The 25394-nt window shown below is 30.2% G+C and overlaps 1 protein-coding gene across 1 annotated transcript; it reads right to left on the bottom strand.

Annotated features, from left to right (window-relative positions):
• Positions 1 to 7246: 7246 nt before the first annotated feature.
• Positions 7247 to 25044, bottom strand: LOC132759291 (chitin synthase chs-1-like). Its single transcript, XM_060751039.1, has 21 exons — positions 24911 to 25044; positions 24182 to 24303; positions 23693 to 23765; positions 22186 to 22382; positions 21829 to 21996; positions 21333 to 21483; positions 20902 to 21006; positions 18868 to 18983; positions 17865 to 17976; positions 16455 to 16652; positions 16211 to 16292; positions 15370 to 15509; positions 14431 to 14492; positions 13991 to 14087; positions 12086 to 12159; positions 10643 to 10790; positions 10141 to 10194; positions 9157 to 9306; positions 8231 to 8359; positions 7748 to 7898; positions 7247 to 7554 (listed from the first exon to the last, which is right to left on the bottom strand). The coding sequence occupies exons 2-21, from the start codon at positions 24275 to 24277 to the stop codon at positions 7419 to 7421; spliced, it is 2439 nt and encodes an 812-aa protein (XP_060607022.1). The 5' UTR covers positions 24278 to 24303; positions 24911 to 25044; the 3' UTR covers positions 7247 to 7418.
• Between the last annotated feature and the right edge of the window lie 350 nt (positions 25045 to 25394).

The raw sequence follows: 25394 nt of genomic DNA, 5'->3' as shown, positions 1-25394 counted from the left end.
GAAAAATTAGAACGAACTTGTCAAAAGGCAATTTCACTGGCAAACAATTGTTAAAAAAACCGTTTTAAGTAAAATACCAGAAACCTCTTTATAAATTAAAACATACAGCAGATTTACATAATCACACACCACATAATTATCATGACATTCTATCGTATTTTATATTCATTTTTACGAGAAAAAGAGCAATGAAGTGATTTGGTTAGAGACAGCTTCATACACAAACGCGTTTATTGAATACCGCAAGGGGTTGTTACGGGAACACAAAGTAAAAGCTTTAAAATATTCTTCTACGACCTTCTTGCGTATACAAGTAATCTTAACAAAATAACACTATCATAATTATACCATACAGTTATGAACAAGAACCGGTTGTCCCCGAAAAGATTTTTGACACAGGAAAGTATACCTCTTGTAGTGTCAGTTATGTCACATACAAAGTTCAAAATGTAAAAATAAACAAATGCAGTAACTCCAAATATAAGCAATGCAAACATAAGATTCTTTTGCACTGTACTTCTATTCAATGCGACCAATCTACCTACAAGTTTAATGTTGATACCTCTTATGGTTTTAGAGTTATGTCCCGGACAAAGTTCAAAATATAAAAAAAAACAAAGGGCAATAACTCCAAACATAAGGAAGGCAAACTTGAGGTTCTTTTGCACTGTACTTCTATTTAATGAGACCAATCTACATAAAAAGTTTCATTTTGATATAGAGTTATGTCCCGGACAAGGTTCAAAGTGTAAAAATGAACAAAGGACAATACAAATATGGCAAGACAGAGTTATGATTTTTTTGCACATCACTTCTACCCAATGAGATATATTTACCTACAAGGTTTCATATTGATATATTTTAAAGTTTTACAATTATAACACCGACAAAGTTCAAAATGTAAAAATGAACAAAGGGCAATAACTCCAAAATAAGCCAAGACAGATATCCTTTGCAATGCACTTTATTAAAAAGGAATTTTTTAAAGAATTTTTGGTTGTTTTTTGAATAAATTTTCCAATTTAAAAAAGGGGGTAATACTTTTTTCTTTGCAAACCCCTAAAATGAAAACTTTTTAAAAACACTTTTTTTATGAGAAATAATCAGGGGATTTCGTTTTATCTGGAAAAACAGACCCAATTTTTTAAATTTTTACCCTTTATGGGAAAAAGGGGGGACCAACTAAAAATATACTTAGAAGCTTTTTTTTTCCCAAAAATATATTTAGAAAAATATAGGAACTAATTGTTTTTAATCAATTGTGACGTTGACATTAATTATCATTTGTCCGATGTTCAACTTGCTGTTTGACCTCCCACCACATTTATATAACAATTACTGCTTAAATTTTAAAGATAAACACAAATTTAATTTGGGACTATGAGAAACCCCTCTTCAAAATTGACGATATATCCTTTTATTTTGTACTTAATTTTCGCTAGACAAGCTGTTCGAATAGGGTACATCGCCGGTCATGTATCTTTTTTCAGCGTAAAATATCAACTAAATCCAATATGCAGAGATCTGCTGAGGACGCGATTTTTCGCCATTGACGCTAAAAATGAGAATGGCGCAGGAAAATCGGCAGCCAGACTAATATAGTATGAAAACAAAACCGTCCGTTAAGGTTATTAAGGCACCCCAGTCAAAAACTGGTACCAACAGCAACAGAGTTTGCCAATTCCCCTGTAATTACGGCATATTCTCGGGTTTATCCAGTTCCCTATAGCTTTTATTCCACGTTATCTACTTACCCGATCCCTTTTCCCACCCAGATCGCATTTTCTACTACCGTAAAATTTAATCCATTAAAAACAAAACATCATAAATCTATTTAATATTTAAAATGATTAATATTTATTTGGTAACTAAAAAAATTGTTTATTGTTATAAAATGCTGAATTTACAGTTAAACTGAACATTCGTTAAACTTAATTTTCTGGCATGTCAGAAGGATTTTTTCTCCTTATTTACCCCGGTGTAAAATTGTCTTTTGGAAAAGCCCTTTAAATGACTTCATTAAGCGCCTTTTTATGAATAAATTTCGGTTTTAGTTTGTATTTTCCTTATGGTTGTACATCCAATAAAAAACTCGTATGGAATATCGTATTTTAATTTATGTGTTTAGAAAATATTGACATTATTATCAGGAAAAAAGTTCAAAAACTGTTTAGACGAAATTTATCAAACTCTCTAATGGAATTCACCAGGGAAACAGTTACCTCATAAATTTCCCGGCGACGGCACCCGTTTGTAAATTCAATTCCCGCTTTTATCATTCAATTATTGTAACTCGAAAAAATGTTTGTCTGTTTCTCTTTTAAATTTTTGACAAGGGTGTTAACCAAAAAGTAAAACCAACTTTTTGTGATATGATCAACAAATCCTTGGCACAATATACAAAAGTTTAAAAATTGTCAGTAAAGTTGACCAGGAAAAATTTGTTGCAAATTAGGAACAATTTAAATTATAAATCAACAGAAATTAAATATGAGAAACAACAAAATAAATTTGCATTATAATTTTTAAGCCCAATAAAAATGTTTCCTCATTAAATTTTTTAGGTAATTCGATTAAATTTAAATTACCACATAGCATCTCTAACGTTGACAGAACTTTCAATTTATTAAAACATTTTTATTTTTTTCAAAATGTACATGCAATTATTAAATATGTTCAATTTTTAAATTGAATTTTGAAAGTCAGAATATTGAAAATTTTAATAAAATACTTTTAAAAAAGTTTTATGATTTATAATATTGATAATTCATCGCCGTTTTCACTAATTAACAGCCAATTTTATGTTCGTTGCGTGCATTTGTTTAACTTTAATTGCATTTATTTGATTGCCTGAAACTTTTGTACATAAAACATGTGTATTTATTAAATACTGTGAAATATTGTTTAATTACTATTAAGATGAGATTTTTAATGAACATAGCATTGTTTGGCGCAGTAACGGGCAATCACTGGCCTGAAGTGGATGCGAACCGGTTGACATTGATTTTTTTATTTTGTTCCTTTATTTTATTTATTTATTATTTGATATTGTAACGTATTTTAACTTAGAAAAAAATCTGCTCTAACACCCTTCCCTGTTGAAAATTATATTTGACTGGTCAATACATTTATTATATTTTAATATTTTTCGCTACGATTCTACTAGATTTATCATAAATCAAAAGATGTGGGGAATTGACATTCACGCGGCACCTTGTTTTTATACGACCCAATACACAAACATGGCTCTTTAAACATCGGTGATTTAGAGATTTTAAATTTTTTTATAATTTCGTTAATATTAATTATTTGGCGGAAGAAAATTTGCAGATTTATTATTTATTAGTATTCTCTGAAATCAAGTTATTCAAACCCTTTTGTTTTCCCTTTAAATATAGTAACGAATAAATAATAGAATTATAAAAGGTCGTAAAATAATTAAATTTCTTAATAACGGGAGAATTTCAAAAATGATCATTAAATATATGTTCTTCATTAAAATATTTTAAAAAAATAAAATTCACACAACAATGGACCGCTTTAATTAAATTTTAAAATAAATAAATTTTGGGCTTGAAGGTCATTTGCCTTAATTAAATTTGAATATGTTAACAGAATTGGCAAAATAAAAAACAGTTTTTGAATTTATGTTATCCCTTTATTCAAAAGAAGGAACGTGTTATGTGAATCTGGGGCCAAGCATGATCAAAATAAACCTTCAATAAAATCAAAACTAATTAAATGGAAAAATTTTCATTCAAACATAAATAGAAAGAAACCTTTTTATATTTTGGAGGTGCCTGAAATTTTAATGAGAACCGGCAGACAGAAAAATTATTACGAAGCTTTGTGCGCATTAAAAGTAATAAAGAAATAAGGAAATAAGTTTATTACGGCCATTGTTATGACAGAAGTGCCCAAATAACAATATAACTTTAATTCGAAAATGTATTGTTTAATTTAAGGATCATCGGAAGTTTAATTAGAAAAGTTTTACTCAAACTTTTCGAAAGTTTGGAAAAACCCTATTATAATAATTTTGAAATCTAAGATGGGCAAAATAGCCGGATTCTTACATTACTTGATAACGGAAAATGTTAAATTGACTAATTTTATGAGATGACCCAAAATTATGTTTAACTTAATGCTCCCAAAATTTTAAGAAGAACTTATCATAAAACGTTACAAACGGTAACCCTTTAAAAAGAATTTGGGAGTGAACAACAAATTAAAATATGTTATTTCATTTTACAATTATTTTCCATTTAGAACCAAAAACAAACGAACAATTTTGTTATGTTATTCCCAATTCTTTAATCTGTTGTTTAAGAATTAGTAAAAAACCATTATATCGTATTTTTTCTAAATATTAGCATAAATGCTTTTAATTAATTTATTATATGTTAACGGGTTATAAATATGGTCCATAGTCACGCTATAGGGTAAAATTTAAAATGAGATTCTTTTATATAATGTTGACAAATTTTTTTGGTTTTTGGAAAAAATAGTCATTTCTTTTGACATGGAACTGTAGATGGAACAAAAAATTTTACTTTTAATGGAAACAAGAATTTTGCAAATTTAATGACCCTTAAACCAATAGTAGGTACCGAAAATTAGTAACACATATTAACATGCTCATTTGTGAATAACGTTTATTAAACGGAATTGGGGGAAATTTTCCCCAACTGGCTCGTCATAATTTTATTTGTCGTCAGACTCGTCACTAGATTATTTTGTTTACAAAAAACATGTTAATACACAATTATAATAAGTGATAAAATTTTGCACCATCGTTCCTTTATTTTCGATTAAAGGCCCCTTCAACCCGTTCGATGAAAAAATAACAAAAAAAGGTGTTATTTAAATGATTCGATTGAAAGATCATTTAGATTATATTATTGAATTTTCCGTATTTAAACGTTATTTGGGAATAGTAATTTGCTTAATTCTCTTTGATAATGAACAAATGTCTGATTTTCCATTTTATTTCCGATGGCAGTCCATAGTTCCTTTTTAATAATGGTAATACCGTTCATATCCAAAGCAACAGGTATTTAGGTAGGGCCGCATTTTTTAAGATCTTTGTTTACTATTAATAACTAAAATGACTGGATTTAGGTTTTCCCCTTTGGCAATGAAAATTCTTATAAAGTTTACGTAAAAAAAAACCGCAATAAAAAAAATCAGTTTGAACTTACCCGCAAAAACAGTATAAGTTTTTGGATAGGGGATAAACAGCGATGTTACTACTGATACAATTCCTATGATGATTTCCCGTTTTTTAAAGGATTTTTATGGATTCAAACACATTTTTATCAAATTGAAAATTCAATAGAACAATATCTATCCTTAATAACTTTCAAGAATTTAAATCTTTCCATTACATGTAATTGCTAACCATTTCGGGCAATTTAACGTTTTAAAGTTCATAATTCACCAATAAATAATTTGTAAACGAATATTTTACTCAAAGCATTTACTTTGGGATATTCAGATTTATTCAATAGATATTTGATCGGTCACTGTTCCGGCAAATTTGGGTCTCAAGGTTATATTGTCATACTTAGAAAGACCAAAAAATCCCGATAATTATTCAGGAAATCTCTCTTAGTAATTTGGAAAACTTTTTACAATCTGTTTATAGGAGTTGAAAAGTTTGATGATAAAAATTTTTTACAAGAGCACAGTTGCTTTGTAAGGTGGTAAAAAGTCAGAAAACGCCAGTAATTTTTTTAATAATTGAAGAACATGTTTCCTCAAAAATGGGACTTGCTGCCTTTCTTGGATTCTCCGAAGATTGACTCTGTTGAACGCTTTCAAAGGTTAAATTTTAAAATGGTTGATGAAAATTTTTAAAATGTTGGGCTCACTATACGTGTTAAATATGTATTAAAGTATTGAACACAATTCAGATTTTTGAAATTAAATTGGTCTCCGTCAGGCTGAATTTCTGGTTTATCGTTTGCCAAACTTTTTTTAAGGACTTAAACTATATTTAAAAAACAGATAATTGTTGATTTGTTCAATTTTGAATTTGATATCAGTTTTTGATTTTGCGATGATATGTGTTGGTAGCTACGCATTAAATTTTTAAAGCCTCAATTTACAAGATTAATTGACATTACTTTAAGTTAACTTACTCAAAATAAAGTCTAATTTAGAAAAGGGGCCCTTAACGCAAGAACGAAAAATTTTTTATTAATCAATAAACAAAGCCCCATATTTAAATGATTTCCACATTAGAGTTTTTAAAATATGGGGCATCTTGTTTACTTAAAAAGGAAAACCAAAAAGCTGTAACTTCACAAAAAATTAAAATAAGTGTAGACTTTTAATATTCTTAAAATTTATTTTTCCTTTGGGCTATTTTTAAATTTATGCATGCCTTAGGGTTTTCTAAGTCAAAAGTTTTGAAAGGTCATTCTAAAATTTGGCAATAAAGCGTTAGAAATTTCCACAATACGCAGTATGAGAATTAGAAAACCTTATTAAAAACAGATATTTCAAATGATAATTTTGGGTTTGAAATTCAAATCAATATTTTATAAAAATACGTTTTAAAACTCATTCAACTTTTAAGGCAAGGACTCAAGACTGATATAGTTTATGCGGTTTGCGAGTGTATTTTTGAACCAAAAAATTTTAAATTAAATCATTTTTGGTCATTTTAAAAAGATTTGGATTGCTTAACAAATTCAAGCGATGTAACAATAATATTTGTTTTTAACACTCTTTATTTCATCTTAAAACAGATTTAATGGAAATTTATTAAATACTATCAATCTAAATATTAAAGTGTATTACCTTTAAATTTTTTTGATAACCGGTTAAAACATAAAGGTAGAATGAATACAAGACAAATTTCTTGTAATTTAATGAAACGATATCTTTTTAAATATATGCTTAATAAATTAAAATTGATTTATTAAAGTTATTTTATAAAACCCCATTGTTAAATTATAGAATGCAGAAAAAATTTTTGCAAACATTTTGAACATTTATTATTTCCAAAAAAAAAGAAACATATTTTAAAGAAAATAAATTATATTTCATAACACAATAAATTTTCGGACCGAACAAATTAATTCATTTAATAAATAAAATTATAAACTGAAAATATTTTCCTTTTTTTGAATAATTGCCAAGTTTAATATAAAATTAATTTTAAAAGAATTGCAAGATAATAAAAAAATTTTTCTTTTTTCTTTCTCTTCTTCTTAAACATTTTCAACTGGAGGATTATATGTCAAAGGCTAGATTTCTTTTTCAGTCAGTAATGTGTAAATTTTACATGAAGTCAAATTTTTAACAGATGGTTATCAGCCATAATATATAATTTCTTTTTATGTTTAATATAATATGTTCTACATACACTAAACACACATGTATCGTGCTTTCATATAACAGTGTAATAATTAACATGTCTCTGTAGTGGAGTGTATTTCAATCTGCTCGGAAAGTGGAAGAATTCTTTCGCCGACAACTCTGCTTTGACATTCCTTAATGGTTGTTCCGAAAAGTACATTATCTATACCTTCCAAAGCATTATCACTGTAAACGAAATATTTACGATTAGTAACCATCAAAAAAAAATTATAATTACGATTTCATTGCAAGTTTATGCATTCGAAATATTTTTAAATATATATAATATTACAAGTCGTTTAGTGTTTGTTTCATCAAGTAGGTTTTAACTTAAATTTTAGTATTTAATTAATCCATGAAAAGGAATATTTAAGATCACCTGTTATTGAACACGAAATTGCTATGATAGGCTTTTCCACAAGAGTTTGGAACAATACCCAAGAAATGAAGGAATGTTGAAAGTCTGTGTTTTATCATTGCAAAGAATTGAAGAATAAGAACAACGCTATAAGCAGCAATCACCGCAAACCCTGAAAGCAACATCAGGTTTTTTCTATAAAGGAATATAATATACATAGCTAACCCCTGGCCAATGATGTTGAAACATTTTATAGAAAATTATAGACACTATAAATGCTGTCATAAAAAAATCAAAATTTAACCTTCCTCTCGTAAAATCATTATAAAGAGTAAAGATACTGAAAAAAAAACGTTTTGTTTTAACTTTCTTCGGTATGTATAGAGTTGTTTCAGTATTTCTACAATTTCTTTGATTTTTATGCTTCAGTTCCATAGTGCTCTTATTTTCTTTTGCAATTTAGCTATCTTTCCTGTTTGCCAAATAAACAAAACTTCAACCTACCTATCGGATTACTTCCAAACACACCAAGTAGTTTTCCCTTATCTGCCAACGTTGCGATAAGTATTAACCACAGCACATTAATCATAGCAAATACTATAAGCCACGTGTCGCGTAAGTCCTTAAGTTTCACTATGTAAAAATAAAATACATTGTGACAAATATTAACACAAGTAGAGGTCATACAACAAGAGAGAAGTTCAATTTCAAACGATTAAGAACAACAGTACATAGTAATACCATGATAGGACATTGTGGTTTATAACCTGTTCTCCAACTTCAGAAGGATATCTTTTGTGAACTTTAAACCATTTTTGTTTGTTTTGTTTTTGGTTTTACGTCACATCGACACAGTATAGGCCAAATCGCGACGTTTTTGAACCAATTTTAAACCAATTAAAATCGTACCAAAATTATTTTAATCATATACGACGGCCGTCTAGTATTTGATAAGAAGAGAGCTTTAGATTTGCTTTCTACAAAATAGGTTATAACAATGTTTGTAAGGTTATTTTTTCATTTTCACTATAATGGTTATGTTTCAATATATTTATATTGTGTTTTACATCGCAACAACACATTTAAGGTCATACGGCGATTTCTCAGCTTTACTGGTGCAGGAAGACCTCAGGCGCCCCTCTGTGTGTTTTTTCAGGCAATTTGGACACAAACGTGCATCTAAGTAGAACCATTGACGTTCCATAAAATAGCTTTCTCGCATGAAATAAACCGAAGGCGCTTGTGCGGCTGGAACCTACAGCGGTGAGATGCAAGTCGGCCACGAAAATCATGTTTCAAAATAACTCTCTTAACAACTATTTATTTTATCATGTTTAATCTGCAAGCTGTACGGATCACTATAAAAATAGATCATAGCGGATTTTATTATAATAAAATAAATTCTAATGACGTCCTCAAACTAGTCAAACCTTTCAAGTGCTCATCGGATTCGAATACTGTTGGCATTGGCCTTAGGCACTCTTCTCGAACGTGTTTCCAAAAATCAGTAACTTCACTGTTCCGTTCTCCAGAAAGCAGTTTTTCGATTGCATAGCAAGCTTCATCTTGCTTATTTTGAGCTGCAAAATTATTATGTAACATACATCACGAGGAGTATTTATCGATTTTCAATAGCAAGTGCAATGCTGAACATATATTTATTTAAAATAGGTAAGACACCATTGAATAAAAGCGAAACTGATTAAACCCTATATATGTAACCAATGCGAGCTTACAATTTATATCTTTATATGTTATTATTTGTGCATACAAGTAGGCATTTGATAATAAAAAAGAAAATGAAAAAGATAACACAAACCAAAACGAACCATATCATCTATGGCTTTCCTATTTATTTAGAATATTTCCGTTAACATTTCTTTTTAAATATGTCAATAACATCATCAATGTTAACATGTTAACATAGTGTGTATTCGGAAGTTACACTCAATCAAATTCACAGTGACAAATGTCAAGCTGTATATACTTGGAAGCGGATGTGCTTAAAGTGATATTACACATTGTCAAGTTGAGTTAAATTGTCTTAATAGTTCAAGATTGAAATAGTAATAGTGATTGACTAACAGCTGATATTGTCTAAGAAATAAAACGACTGCCGTACTCTGTTTATAACTGAAATGTACAGGTTATTCCAAAATTTATAGATAGATATTTCCTTGGGCAACTATATTTTATCATTCATTCGATGTCATTTATAATATTGAAAGGATAACCAAATGTTAATTTATTTTGACTTACACCTGATCACTCACTATATACCCTTGAATGTGCATATTGTCACTTTAAGGTTTTTTTCAGGTCAAATAAAAACAAGTACAATTGGTACTATCATTTTTTTTACAAATGAAACTTTATTGTTGTAATCTGGTGTAATAACGTTTTATCAAACTTACCATGTGAAGGTTTTCGTAATGCTTTTATGGCTAATAAGAACCTTCTGATATGACCTGTAAACATGTTAAAAACCACTCAGATCAAATTCATGAACATCAAAGCGCTGTTAAATTAAATAAAAAGCAATAGACAACGCTAACACCGATGCATTTTTAGATGTAATACTTGAAGTTGCTACCTGTTTGTTGAGTCACAGTCTTTTAATTTATGTAGCCTATGTTTGGTAAAACAAAAGGTCAAAAACAAGGCCGGAATCCGTGCGAAGAGAATTATTCTATTAAACTGAGACAGAATGCATGCATATTTCTTAACTGGATGTATTAGTACATTATACAGACAATTCAAATATCTACGAAAAGATTATGTTTAATATAACAGAACGTCCAGGAGCACATTGACTAGACAAAAACAAAATGAAGTATCAAAATATCTGAACGTTGATATAATAATACTGAATAAAGCATTTTGAAAGAAGGTAGATTTGTCAAAATAAACACTTACCTCTCTTGTTGATGTGAAATGATTTGACATCATCTTCATTGCAGTCTGCTAGACTTTCAAGATCATTTTGATCTCTGTAATTTGCCTCATAGAAATTCTTTTTGTATTGTTCCAGATCAATTTGTTTTAACCAACTCTCAACATTTTCCTATATTCAAACGGAGTGAAGAACAATTAATAGACATGTAATAGGACAGGAAACATAAACATTTATTAAAATACATTGTATGCATTGCCTTGCCCTTGTTATTCTTTCTTTAATCACACCAGTGTTAATTTTGCTATTCCGTAAAAACGGTATTGCACGCCCGTGCGTATATACTTTGAAGTGACGTTATTTGCGCAGTTCACACATAGTGTAAACACTGACTTTATATTTATGTTTCAACATATAACTGTGTCATTAAAATCATTCTAAAATCTGTTGAATATAATATAATATTATTCTCGCAAAAGGTCAAAGAAAACGTTACTCGTGAAAGCCCTAAAATGCTTTCACACTATTTGTTTAATCGGAGCATGCCCTTCTTTCCAGTTGTCTTGTATTTTGTTTTCATTTACCTGACAGATTTTCTTTGACATAATCTAATGGCATAATATCAAAAACTAAACCAAAAATTAACATGCATGTAATTTTTTTTAAAGATGTTGGCATGGTGTTCTTTAAACTACCCTAGTTTGATAAATTGAGATTTACTTCAGAAATGGGCCTAAATATTTAATGCACTTGTAAGGCAATGCTGAATATGCTGAAAACATAATCTTACTATAAGCCACGAATTTGTCACTTGAAGATCAAAATATATTTCCTATATAAATCTTTGTGCACTAAGTGACCCTGCGAGCAAATTTCACCAAACAGGTATGATTTGAAAATATTTAAAGAAGACTAGACTATAAAATTATCATTTATGCTAAATATCTGAGTTCTTAGCTCTGCAGTTTCTGAGGTCATGAGTTAAGCAAAATCAGTAGTAGCCTCATCCAAAATATCAAAGCTATATACCTTGTAGTCCTGAAGAAGTAGATTTTTGCTTATTACTTTTGATTTTCATTGCAAGCAGACTTCTGCCCGGAATCAAATTCTTCGAGCAACATAAGATATCTAACAACTAAAACGTTATCGCTATACGACATGGCACATTGCACATACTGCCTCGATATAACAGTTAAATAAATAATCATCATTCACTGAGCGAACAATGTCTGACTGATGAGAAACATTTTTTTCACAATACCTTCAAATCAAATCCTTAAGAGATTATTTGTTAAGATGGAATATTTTATCTCCAGTATAAGAATTCATTACGAAAAAAAACGAAAGAGGTCTATTTACAAGTATGTTGAAAGCACCTGCTCTACATAAACTAGTGGTTTCGACGAGGAGACGGAAATTGCAACAATGTCGTAATTAACTTTCAGCATTGCTTTTACAATACTCACTGGAATTGGCAATGGAATTTCGTAATCCTTCAGTTGTTCAACCATATCAAGAATTTTCTTTATTTTAATACGGTCTGAAATGTAAGTGTTAAAAATCGTTAAAAAGGTTATTAAACATCCTTTTGTTATGTCATACAGATATACAGATAACAAGTACTTCAAAGCAATTTAAATAGCTGCTTTTTAGGTGTTTTCCTTCTTATCCATTTTTCATATAATCATTATTCCAGGTATATCAAAATGTGGGGGGTCGAGTAAAGTGTTTATACCTTTCACAAACCTGTTTTCTCAGGTAATGCTTGGGACTGATGCGACCAAGGTTAATTTGACTAAGGCTTAAAAAGTAATTTTACTCTAACATAACATTAAATAACATAAATTATGTCTCTAGAACTTAAAAAGTACTGCTGGGAAAATTAAACCATTTGATGGTGCACCAAACAGTGTAAAAACGAATCCCCGGCAACCTTGTCCAGCTTTTACATGTTGAACAGCACGTGGTATTTCCACGAAACTACACAGGAGTGAATAGTTTTATCCCTACTTGTGCATATCGCCGAAACGTTCCGCTTCGCTGCACAAAATGGTCACAAGAGCTATAATTAGATAAATCTTGTCAGGCTTTCACAGGTTGAACTGATGTGGGATTTCAATCAAACTACACAGGAGGGATCAGTAGAAGAGCATATTGCCGGCACCTTCTGCTTCACTTCACAAAATGGCCATGCTGGCCGTATTTCAATTAAACTTTATACCGTCCCTAGACGTGCATATCGGTGAAAGGTTCCGTTGGTTGCACAAAATAGCTGTCACAGCTATTAATAGAAAAATCTTGTCCGGCTTCCACAGGTCAAACTGCTGTCAGGATTTCAATGAAAGTTCACAGAAGTGATCAGTACCATGCCTAGTTTTGCATTTCACCGACAGATTCTACTACGCTTCGCAAAATGGCCGCCTGAGCTATCAATAGAGAAAAAGTTGTCCGGCATGTCAAAAAAACATGTCAAACTGCTGTCAGGATTTCAATGAAACGTTACAGACGTGATAAGTACAATCCCAAGTTGTGAATATCGCCGGCACTTTCCACTCAAATATAGCAAAAAATGACCACTAGAGTTGAAAATAGAAAAATCTTGTCTGCCTTTCACAGGTTTAAGTGCTGGTGGGATTTTAATGAATCTCCACAGGAGTGACCAGTATCATCACTTATGGTGCATTTGGCCGGCACGTTCCTCTCCGCTGCATAAATTGCCACCAGAGCTTTAAATAGAAAAATCGTGTCCGCTTTTCACAGATCAAACTGCTGTCGGGATTTCAATGAAAGTTTACAGAAATGATCAGTAACATACCTAGTTCTGCATTTCGTCGGCATGTGCTGGTCGGATTTTAATGAATCTTCACAGGAGTGATCAGTATCATCCCTTATTGTGCATATAGCCGCCTTGTTTGTCTTTGCTTCACAAAATGGCAGTCAGAGTTATAAATAGAAAATCATTTCCGGCTTTCAAAAGTCAAACTGCTGCCGGAATTTTGAACAAAATTCACAGGAATGATCTGTACCTTACATTATTTTGGGAGACAAATGTTGTTTTTGTGACAAAACGACCTGTAGTTTTTTAGCATTAAATATATTGTACAATGTACAATGTTGATAGCCAACATATAAAAGGTTTATTATGGTATACGCAGTCACAACATATGTAAACATGTTTTGCAGAAGAACAAAATTTCTAATTCATGCATATATTGATGACATGAATTTCATCATGACAATCCCATTTACTGTTGTCAAGGTAATACCGAAATTGTTTTATTCGTGTTAATCATCAATCATGGCCATTCATAGTGAACACGACTTGAATGGTCGTCAGTTTTATCATTTATTTTATTAAATGAAAGACATACCGTTTAAACCAATACTCTTTAAATCTTCTCTTCTAATGTTACTGATAAAAGACGTTTTCTCGAAGCCATTTTCTTTTAAAAGCTTTGCTTCTTCTGGCTGCAATGATTTCAGAACATGTTTATTTAGTCCAGATAAAATCAAACAAACAAAACGGAAAAAGGGTTGTCTTGACTATTGTTGAATAATAGAATTCAAGTCAAAATATGGAATTTAAGTATTCCATTAATGTTTCCATTATTGTTCAAATAATAAATGCAGAATCGTTAAAAGATATCACCACTAATCAACAATGAGCACAAAAGAAAGATCGAACCTTTGACTGAATGACATTATCAAACTGATATATCTTTCAAAATAGTTAAAACGTCACTGTCGCATTCAAATCCCCAGCATAATACAGCGCCAGATTTACTGAATATTTCAATTAGAAAGTTATTACCATATCTTGTAACCATTTTTCCACAGACTCGTCTTCTTCGCTTTGTATAGGAACAACGCAATCTAAAATTTAACGATAAAACAGTTAATGCAGTACATTTAGACAGCTAAAGAAGGTTTGTTCAATAAGATATTAATACTTTAAATTGTTTCCGAAAAATTATCTTTTTTAAGACCTAGATGATTGTTAAGCAGCTTCCGGAATGCTTCCTTCTATTTTTTGCACAACTGTTTGAAAAACATCTTAACTATGCCAGATGTTTACAAATAATCTTTAAACAACAGTTCTGGTTGCTGAAAACGTTTTACAAATACTAAAGTAAGCATTGATTTTTTCTCGGCATTTTGTTTGCGCTATTTATATTGCTTTTGTGTAATATAAATTAAATGTTTTCGAATGGGTATTTTATGGAACTTATTAAGGACTATAACGCTATAAATCTGATTCCTGTAATTCACAAAGTTATCCCCCAAAAATAATAATGTTTACATACAATTTTCATTTGTGTTAAATAGCAAAGACATTTTATGTTGCAACTCTTTTGAGAATCAACTATAAGATAATGGAAGCAACATAACTTTGTCTTAATATCGTACATTTTATAAAAATAGTCCATTAGATAAACATGTCCTTTATACAGTATTATATCTGTTAAGGCAAATTTCATAATTGTCCAAAATGTCTGAGAAAAGATATCGTTTAAAGCAACAGTTGACTCCATACGATGGACACGCACGAACACCAGAACCCTTTCACAATAGATCATCTAAGGCAAATTGTGCTTAAGTCAACTATAGATTAAACAACTTTATCCTCATACGTAAGACACTTCTCTCATTAAAGTTTTGTCTTTAAAAATCAATTTTCTGGTTATGTGCCCAAAATTTACAATTTTAAAAACGGTGTCCGATACAGTAATCAACAAATGAAATATATCACCATTTAATTCCATTGTATTGTCACCAAATATTGTTGTACCAGACGATCTTGTTCTATATCTAGATCGACCAAAACTTTTATCAGTGCCTTGATTTTCTGATTCATGTTCTTGTTGTCGATTGTCTTGCCTCGAAAAACAACTAAAAATTAAATCAAATTGACACAAATGATAAAAGTACATTGTATATAAGTAATTTAAAATAATTTAGCATAGCTTTTTTCATCATGTTTTAAAGTGACATTATGCCTATCGAAGTATAAATGCTGAGTGCACACGTAAAAGTTAAAAGTTAATCAAATTTAGTCGTCCATTTGTTCAATTTATATTTTACTTTGCAATAAATAAAACCATCAATCCACTGGACCCATGAATACTAGTATTTCTTTAATTTTCGTTCCAAATAAATAGAAAAAGTTCAAATTTTAGAAAAAGTATGTCAGTCTTTTCATTTTTAAGGACAGATTTATATTTTCCAATATTAACTGTTGGACAGCAACAATTATTTCGCCATTTTCTTGTTATATATAAAGAATTCAGCTCAACTTGATAATGATAAAAATAGCATAATGTTTCGTTAACAACATAAAGCTAATCTTCTTCAAATTATAAATTAAATCATATTTCATGTAATGTAATTCTTAGATGTATATAAGGTTAGCATTTTACAGACTAATGTATGTAAGATTAAACATTAAAACAAACTTATTATAATAACATTCAAGTTATAGAATATTACACTCCATTGTACTTCTTGTTTCTAGCACCATTTATAAAATATAGTTTAGTTATCCACCTGTCACAAATTTTGAAGTTAACTTCAATAATATCAATAATACTTACGAACACAAAAAATTAATCACCGACAAGATGTTCTCTTTCCATGTATGTTCATGCAAAGTTCCTTGCCCATCTTCTCTTGTTCCTTTATAAAGGCAAATGTATTTTGACTAAATGCAACGTTAATAAATGTACTGCATGTTGAATCAGTACAAATATTCTATAAACAGCTCAATTAGCAGGCTAAATATTTTACATTTATTTTAAGTTTTTAAAAATGTTTGAATACTGAGAAAATATTTTATACCCCAAGAACTGTCGGTTATATTGCAGATGCTGTATATCATCAATATCAAATAACTCGAAGGCAATCCAAGTAGATACACAAATCCATAAAATATAATCCAAAACTCTGATAGGTGTAACACAGCGGTAATGAAAAAAATAGCTGTTATTCCTATCAAATAGACACTGGTCGATGAGAGTTTTAAATCTTCACTGATAACTGAAATATAAATGTAAATTGGAGAAATTGGTTAACATGTAGATTCCTCATAGTACAAACAATGTCAATAAGTTAACATGCAAACAACAAGGCTTTTGATTTGATTAGATGTTAACCCAAGATTTCAAACTCCTTTATGATACAATTGAGATGATCAATCTTACAAAGTTTGATGCAGATCGAATAAAACATATGACCTCTAAATTGTTAACAAGCTTTTTTATATGATATAATGACTTTGTTTTTTTACTCAGATGACTATCATATAATTTATTTGAGATATCATTAACTTAAAGTGACATTATGCTCATATTTTCATAGTCAAGTTGAGCTAAATCAGCTTTATATTTTAAAAGATTGCCTGTTTAAATGGTGTTTGACCAACAGTTTATATTCGAAAATGTTACGGATAAAATTTAAAATCTGCCTAAATATAAAAAGACTGCCCCACTCTTTTTATAAATTGAATGTAACAGGTAAATTCTAAATAATATTTACATAAATTTCGTTTGAATTTATTGTTTATGAGAGGTAAATTATTAAATTAAAAGGAATACCGGCAAAATGAAAATCTATTTTAACTCTACCTGTTCGCTCACTATATACCTTTAGATGGGCATAATGTCACTTTAAGGAATACCATTCTGACAACATTTGATGAAAATCAAATAAAAATGTGACCTCTAGAGTATAAACAAACTGTTTCTCATACATTTGACCATGTAACCTAGGTATTGACCAAAGATGACCATCTTTGAAATCTTTCATGATTATGGTTATCATTCTGGCAAAGGTTGATTAGGATCTAATAAAACTGTAACATCGATAGTGTTAAGTTTCTTTTATTTTATCTGGTGATCTAGATTTTGATTCAGTATAACAAATCTTCAAACTCATATGAGGAACTATACATAAAATAATCCTAAAAAGGTTTGACAAAGATAAACATGAAACTGTGACCTGTAAACTGACAAATGTTGATGTAAGCTGAATCGGCTGACCTATGCTTAGATCTCGAATGAATTCAGCTAAACCAAAGCTCGTGTTAGCTCAAGAGTGTGTGTTTGAATTAAAAGCCTTAGGGCAGAACAAAACTGAAAAATAAATCGGAAAGGGAATCAGTCGTTAAAAGACAAACGTAAAAAAGCATGCATTATTGAACGTGATTAAATTAGAAACAATGTTTGTTTTCAATGAAACAAAAAACCGTACAGTTTTTTTCAGAGCCTGGTTGACCTGTAATATCAGTCGCAATTTTCACTGCAGTACCAACTAGCGCTATCATCATGAATAATGTGTATAAACAACAATATAACTTCCCAATCTGAAATATAACGAATACTAGCTTTCACATTTTGTATTTCAAACGGAATGTATAGGACGTTTATTGTAACTATGCGCCTCAAGATTGCCCTTGCAATTTTGTGCCCCTTTTCAGGTCTTATGCTACCATTTGATTTGTTTTATATCTTTCTGTTAGTTTGGTGTTTGAAAATGCTGAGTAACATTAAAATCCCATATAACCTAATCATTTTGTTGAAATCGATAAGTTGTATCAACAATATTAGAGAGACTGCAATGGAATATATACCTTTTTAAAGTTTATTTTCCAGTCCGTAGCATTTCAGCCACACAAAAAATGTACCAGAAAACTCCGAAACCACTCCGAAGACCTTTTTCTGTTGTTTCATGATACTAGCTAATTTTGTTATCTTTACTTTACTCTTTTAATCACATGATGTTACTTTTGCTATTGACGACGTTTTAGTTCATTCTTGCACTACATTTTCAAAGCGTGTTAGGTTTGCAAAAAGAAGTTACACTTGCCACAATAGAAACAAAACAGCTTATTACGTATTTACCCGTAACAAGACACATGATTGCCTCATCAAGTGACACAGTGCTTTGCAGCATCTCGTTCAACTGATTTTACATCATCATAATAACATTCAAAATTGAATGTATGATAAGTTTTAAAAGTTTTAACTGAATTGGATCTATAAACTTGATTGATATTTAAAATAATGTGTTCATAATTTGATATTGTTTTCAGCTTACGAAACTTTTTTATGATATCAATTTCTTTAATTGGAAGATATTTGAGGAATGAAAAAAAATCGTTCTTTAGCAACATTTTTTAAACAGCCTATCATATGATATTGTTAATTTATTACAGCTTTGTAAGAACATATTTGAAACTAATATTATACAGTACCAATAGTTGTGTCCGTGACGAAGACTTGAGACAGATAATTCCATAGCAGACGCTTAAAATAACCTGTATCGAAAGAGTTACTGAAGGGTTCCAATCTGTTCCAAACTTTAGTCCTCCTGTTACAAATTAATAGATTATTTAATGATAGAAGGTGATAAAAACAGCAAGTATAAAATAGATAAAAACACAAAAAAATCACACACAAAACACAACAACAACAAGAAACTTAAAATTGTCACAAGTCCCGAAAATCCCCGACACGCGCTTGTCAGAAAGCTTTCCAGTTAATAATTTTACACATAGGGAGAATGCAGTTAGTTAAAGATTTTTTTCAAATGTTTTTGAATTTTTTGTCTTACATCACAATAAGATGAATTTAAGTTTTGATTTGAAGTTATTATGACTTCTTTAAAGGACAATACTTCTCAGTGAGATCTATCTACCTCATTTTAATACCATTGATAGTTCTCAATTTATATCCTGAAAAATGTTCAAGGTGTAAGAATGAACAAAAGGCAATTTTTTTCTCAACATCCGGGTAGGGAGGAATACGGTGCCTCCTAGTTTTGCTCAGTGTGATCTATCTACCGACAAAGTTTCAAGTTGATACCTTTTATAGTTTTTAAGTTATGTCCAGGACAAAATTTGAAGTGAAAAAAAGACAATAACTTCAAATTAAGAAATAAAGGGTTACGGCTCTTCTACACTGCCATTTTTCTTATTCATATGTATCAGCCTACAAAGTTACAAGTTGATACTTTATTTATTGTTCTCAAGTTATGTCTCGGACATATTTCTAAGTGTAACCATGAACGATGGGCAATAAATTTTAATCAAGGGAAGGGGGATTACTGTTCTTATGTGCCGCACTTATACTCAGTGCGATCCATCTCCCTACACAGTTTAAAAGTGATTCTTATGTAGTGCACTTCTAGGCAGTAAGATCAATTTACCTACAGAGTTTCAAGTTGATATTCTTTTCAGTTCTCATGTTTTGTACCGGACAAAGTTCAAAGTGTAAAAGTAAACAAAGGCAATAACGCCAAAAAGGGAAGGGAGAGTTACTTTTCTTATGCACTGCACTTTTACTCAGTAAGATCTATCTACATACAAAGGTTTCAGTTGATACTTTTTATAGTTCTCAAGTTATGTCTTATACAAAGTTCAATGCGTAACCATGGACAAAGGACAATTACTCCAAAATTATATTAGGCAGAGATTTGGCTCTGTTGCACACGACTTTAAATCAATGAGATCTATCTACCTACAAGGTTTCTTGTTAATCCCCCTTGTGATTTAAGAGATATGTCCTGGATAAATTTCAAAGTATAAAAATAAGCAAAGGGCAATAACAAAAAAATTAGTTAGGCAGACTGACGGTTCTTTAGCAATGCACATCCTCTCACTAGGATCTATCTGTCTACAAAGTTTTAAATTGATACCTTTTGTAGTTCTCAAGTTATGTATCGGACAAAGTTTTAAGTGTTAAAAAAAAATTAAGGGCTATAACTTAAACAATTTCGGATGGGAGGGTTATGGTTCATATTCGCCGCTCTTCTACTCAATTATGTTTAATACCTACAAAGTTTCTTGTTGATACATTTTACCGTTCTAATGAAATGACCCGGACAATGTCAAATTGTTAAAATGAACAAAGGGCAATAACTCCAAAATTGGGAACGGGATATTATGTTTCTTTTGTGCTGCACTTTTTACTAAAAAGATCGAACTACCTACAAAGTTTCTTCTTGATATCTCATGTAGTTTCAAAGTAATATCCCAGAAAATGTTCAAAGTGTAAAAATAAAGGGCAAAAATAGCAAAATTAGGCAAGGCACAGCACTTCTACCCAATGAGATCTATCTACCTACACAACTTGAACTTGATATCTCTTGTACATTTTGAGATAAATTGCGGACAAGAAATCTGCAACGACAGAGCGATCGAACACTAGCTGGCTCCAGTATAACCCCACAAACTTCGTTTTTCGGGTATAAAAATAGATAAATAAATAAAGATAATTTGAAGACTGACCTGAGACAACAAGAATAACTGAGCTTGGTCCAATTAAAGTCGAAACCAGCAAAACAATTTGATATATCTTGAAGAGGAAAGACACACGTAAATTGTTTTGATTGACTAGAAAAATAGATAAAAAATTAATTCATTAAATGTTTTGACATGTATATCATATAATTTATTTTAAATCACTTATAGGATATGTCTTATCTTAAACATGTTATAAAATGTGTAACGTTGAAATCGTTGATCTTTATTTAAAGTAAATATTTTGATTATTTGATCATTTTCCAACAGTTTGTTTGATTTCGATGTTAAATTTTTCACATTTATTTATCCGTTCAAAACTTATATACGTATTAATAAATAATGATTTTAAGTTTTTTGTTTCTTATTTCAGTTTGTTCATGTGCGAATTTTTAATCCAAAATAGACAACAATCATACTTAAACTCCATTCTTTAATTAAAAGCCATTGGTTAGCAAGTGTTGAAACAATCCATCGACGCCTTTGTTTGAAATATTGGTCGAAATCTTCAGGACAATGAGTACTATTTGTTGAAGTTGCACAATACTCTATCCGCCATCCTTTCTGGACCTTTAAAATGGTAATTAAATTAAACAAACATATAAGTTTATTCCTAAACTTTAAAGTATGTTTCGAAGATCACATACATGTATTCATATTCGATTTTAACATTTACTTCCTCAATTTGAAGATGACGACTTGATGATCGTCAATGATCGGAAATATATCAAATGAGGCGCATTTTTTAGAGTTTCCAAATAATTTATGATCATTGAATGCGCTAAAGTTCCTAAACATTTCACAAAACATGTATATTTAATTATATTTAGAATAATTAAAACAAACATACAGAAAGGATTACTAATTTCACAAATATAACATAAAGTTTTCCAAAGATGTAGACAATGATTTTACCAAAAGCGTACATAACCATCGGTCTTCGCCCATATCTTTTGTTAAAAATTCTTCTGCTTTTTCAACATTTGTAGCGTATAGACTCAAAACATCGTTTATTGCTTTAAGCCTGTAGACACTGAAACATCCGGGTGCACACAAAACAGTACCAAGTACATGCTCAGATGCCTGAAATTTCAAACAATATATATTCCGTCGAAATTGTATCTTTATTATGCTAAAATTTTTAAAACACCGGATGCTGCTTCCTTCTTTACTTTTGTTTCACAAATATTTATTTCTAAATTGAAGCGTTTTGTGATAAGATAGATGGCATGATAGCTCTAACAAACATAAAGAAAATAATGATTTACATACTTTTTGGAACCAGTGACCAATCGCATACTCGAAAATCTGTAACCAAACTAGCAGCCCACTTCCGAGTGGATGAGTCCTTGCACATACCGCACCGACGCTCTCATCACGTGCCATTAGATTTATTAGTGTTTCAACACTTTTAGGGGTAAATTTGACATCTCCATCAGTTGTTAAAATGTAAGATTGTTCGGAATTTTCTAAAATTTAAACAAAAATAAATGGATGAATTTTCACACATAATTTTAGACATCTGCGACGAAACAATTTAATTATGTTTGTGTTTAAACGTGGTCCATATTTTGATGATATTCAAAATAACTTAGAACAGTTCAAACAAAAAAATCATTACAAAATAGAAAAGAAAAACAAACAAAACAACAATCAAAAGAAATAATAATGATAATAATAACAAAAATGAAAGAGAAAAAAGAAAACCCTTACACACGCGCGCGCACGCAAGCACACAACAAAAATGGGACAAAAAGGTCATTTTGTCTACAGATAGATAATAAGTATTGAGCAGCAAACAGCAATTATGGAGTATGAAGAAATCATCGCGAAGTTTTGAGTATTCAAAACTTAATTAGTTTCTCATGTTTTATATTTGTGTGAATCTTCCAGGTTTTACTGAATTTTTCAATGCACCGTCCAGGTGCCGATGGAGTCGATGTATTTGCTGTTGCCAGATAGTTTATGATTACATCATGTACAGTAGGATTCAAAGTGTTTCAAATTTGCTCCAGGGTATATAGATCTTGGCTGCTGTCCAGTCAAGGAACTATCTTGATTGCTCAAAGTCCAGAAAAAGTTAAATCTTGGATATGTATTTAGGTTACAGGAGGAATGTTTCCAGGCTTCGATTATTGCGAATGTAACAGTCAGTCTTTAATGTCAATACGTCTATATTGTCATTTGAAATGCAACTTTTTCTTTGATTCTCTCAACCTTTATTGAATAAAACTGTTTAAAACAAGGCTGGCTTGATAGGCTAGAAAATGGAATGTTAGACTTGATCTCGTATGAAACTATTTTGCTTTTTCTTTAAGGAACGTGGCTTAATCCTCTTTTAACGCTATAGCGGCTTCTTTATATCGTAAATATACTGATAGTAGCAATATTGATACATGCACCTAAACCTTCCTATACTTTATTACTGGTCAATCACTTATCACATAAAAGAGTTCAACACAGAAAGAGTTGTGCTTTATAAATATCTAAATACGCCGCTTATTGAGCAAATGGTTTTTAACAATAAACACGGGATACTCTTCCCTATTTAGACTATGCCATTGTATATATAACTTTAAACGTAAGTCTGACATATCAGTTGCGTAAAAAGTCATTTTAGACGCATCAATCAATGATGTGTTAAATTAAATTGCAAAGTTGGAGCCTTAAAACCCATTTTTAAATTTGAAAATTATAGAAATGTTTGTTTATAGAGTCTCAAATATATTATCAGAATATATGACATCTGATGAAACATCATAGAAAAAAATTAACTCACGGTTTGCTTGAAGTGTTTCATCTAGAGCATATTTCATATACATGACTTGGCTCCACCTTTTCTTACTTTTGACCTAAACAAATTAGTTAAGTTAATATCATTATTTGTTGAAAATGTTTAATGTGTTTACTTATATATAGCATAAATTTGTTACACCATAAATATTTTTGCTAAAAGTACGATATTTTAATTCAAGTTTCGAAATGGTAATGCAATTTTATTTCATTGGTGCAATTTAATTGTTAAATAATAAGCAGGAGAAAACATTAAATAGCCATGTAAGGCATTGCAGACTAGCGTTTGTTCAATATATGTCTTAAAACGAAATGATATAAGTTACTTTTGATTAAAATTCATTTTCTCATTTTTTTCCATTTTTTTCATGAAAGGGAGTATATGAAACATGGAAATAAGAATCCTTATTTTATTTATCTGCTAAGCTTAGCAAGGCAAGTTTTAGATGATAATAATACAACATAAATATTTTACCTTTAATTTGTCTTTGAGATGGATTGTGCAATTGGAGCCCTCGGTTTGATTAAAGGGCAGTCGCAAGCTAAGCGACAAACCATAAGGTGTTTCCATTTTAGTAAAAAATCCTACCTTTGTCCCTAAAAGTGTTTAAATTGAAGTTTCTAAATTTTTTAAATCAATTTAATTGTCAATAACAATGTTAATTACATAAATAGTCTAATGTGATATTTGATCATGAAGCCAAAACGAATTAAATAAATTTTAGATTTCTGTTCCGCCCAAACGTAATTCAAGCTTGATTTTATATTCACAATCCTTTAAATGTTAAACAGTCTTAATACAAATTGCTTAAAATAAATAAATATATAAATAAATTAATGAATAAATAAATAAGTTTATGAATTGATTAATAAATAAATACATAAATAATTAATAATAAAAAAACAGCAGGGTAAATATAGGCTTTCATCAAGTCCCTTTTACATTTTGTATGTCATTTAAAAAAGATAATAACAGTAAATCAATATAAAGTTTATAAGACATCAAATTCTATTGTATAAAGTGCTAATAATTTTTCAGGTCTTGATTTCGATAAAAATATTTTATATGCTTATAAACGTTAACTGCTTTTTGTTCGAATGACACTATAGAAATTAAACCATAGTTTCTTATAAACGCTGTTGAAATAACAACGTTAGAGAAATAGTAAAGTTAAACTTAATTATGATAATGATAATTTCTAACCAAACACTTCTTCAAAAAGCACAACGAGCTGAAGTAAATATTCCGTCGGTTTTCCTGACTTTACAGCACCATCGAAGAAAATGTGAAACTCGATTTTAAGTCCTTTAGTTCTAAAAGCGTGGTTGTTAAATAATCGAAAATCGGGGAGTTTGCTTCATTCTTGGTCGCCCAAAAGTTAAAAAACTCAATTAGCAAAATTTTTTTATTAAAATGCTTGGAAACTTTGTTTTGCATTGTAAAACAACCTTTTTTTTTTTAATATAATAAAATTTTTTAAATTTTTTTGAAACCAACATAGATTTTGGGCCCCATTTGAAGGGTGAATCTATTTGCAAAAATGAAATTTAAACGTGTTCCAACATAAGAGGCACAATTTCGAACACCTTTTTTGTAAAATTTTAAAATTGTATGAAAAAGCAAAATAGATAAACAAAATTTATAAAAAAAAACGTCCTCGTACTTTGGGGGGCAAAAAAAGTTCGAT

This window comes from Ruditapes philippinarum, unplaced genomic scaffold, assembly GCF_026571515.1.
Source record: "Ruditapes philippinarum isolate M1 unplaced genomic scaffold, ASM2657151v2 ctg2135_1_1_1_1, whole genome shotgun sequence".
NCBI classification, from domain to species: Eukaryota; Metazoa; Mollusca; class Bivalvia; order Venerida; family Veneridae; genus Ruditapes; species Ruditapes philippinarum.
This window is presented reverse-complemented; position numbering and strand designations above follow the sequence as displayed.

What these genes read in the sequence shown, in the direction of transcription:
- LOC132759291 (XM_060751039.1), bottom strand. Translation starts at nt 24,277, where the DNA reads ATGGAAACACCTTATGGTTTGTCGCTTAGCTTGCGACTGCCCTTTAAT. An exon ending in ATTACGAAAACCTTCACATG is followed by an intron (nt 9,307 to 10,140) that starts GTAAGTTTGATA and finishes ATAATTTTGCAG; the next exon opens with CTCAAAATAAGCAAGATGAA. An exon ending in ATCCGATGAGCACTTGAAAG is followed by an intron (nt 8,360 to 9,156) that starts GTTTGACTAGTT and finishes ATTTTTACATAG; the next exon opens with TGAAACTTAAGGACTTACGC.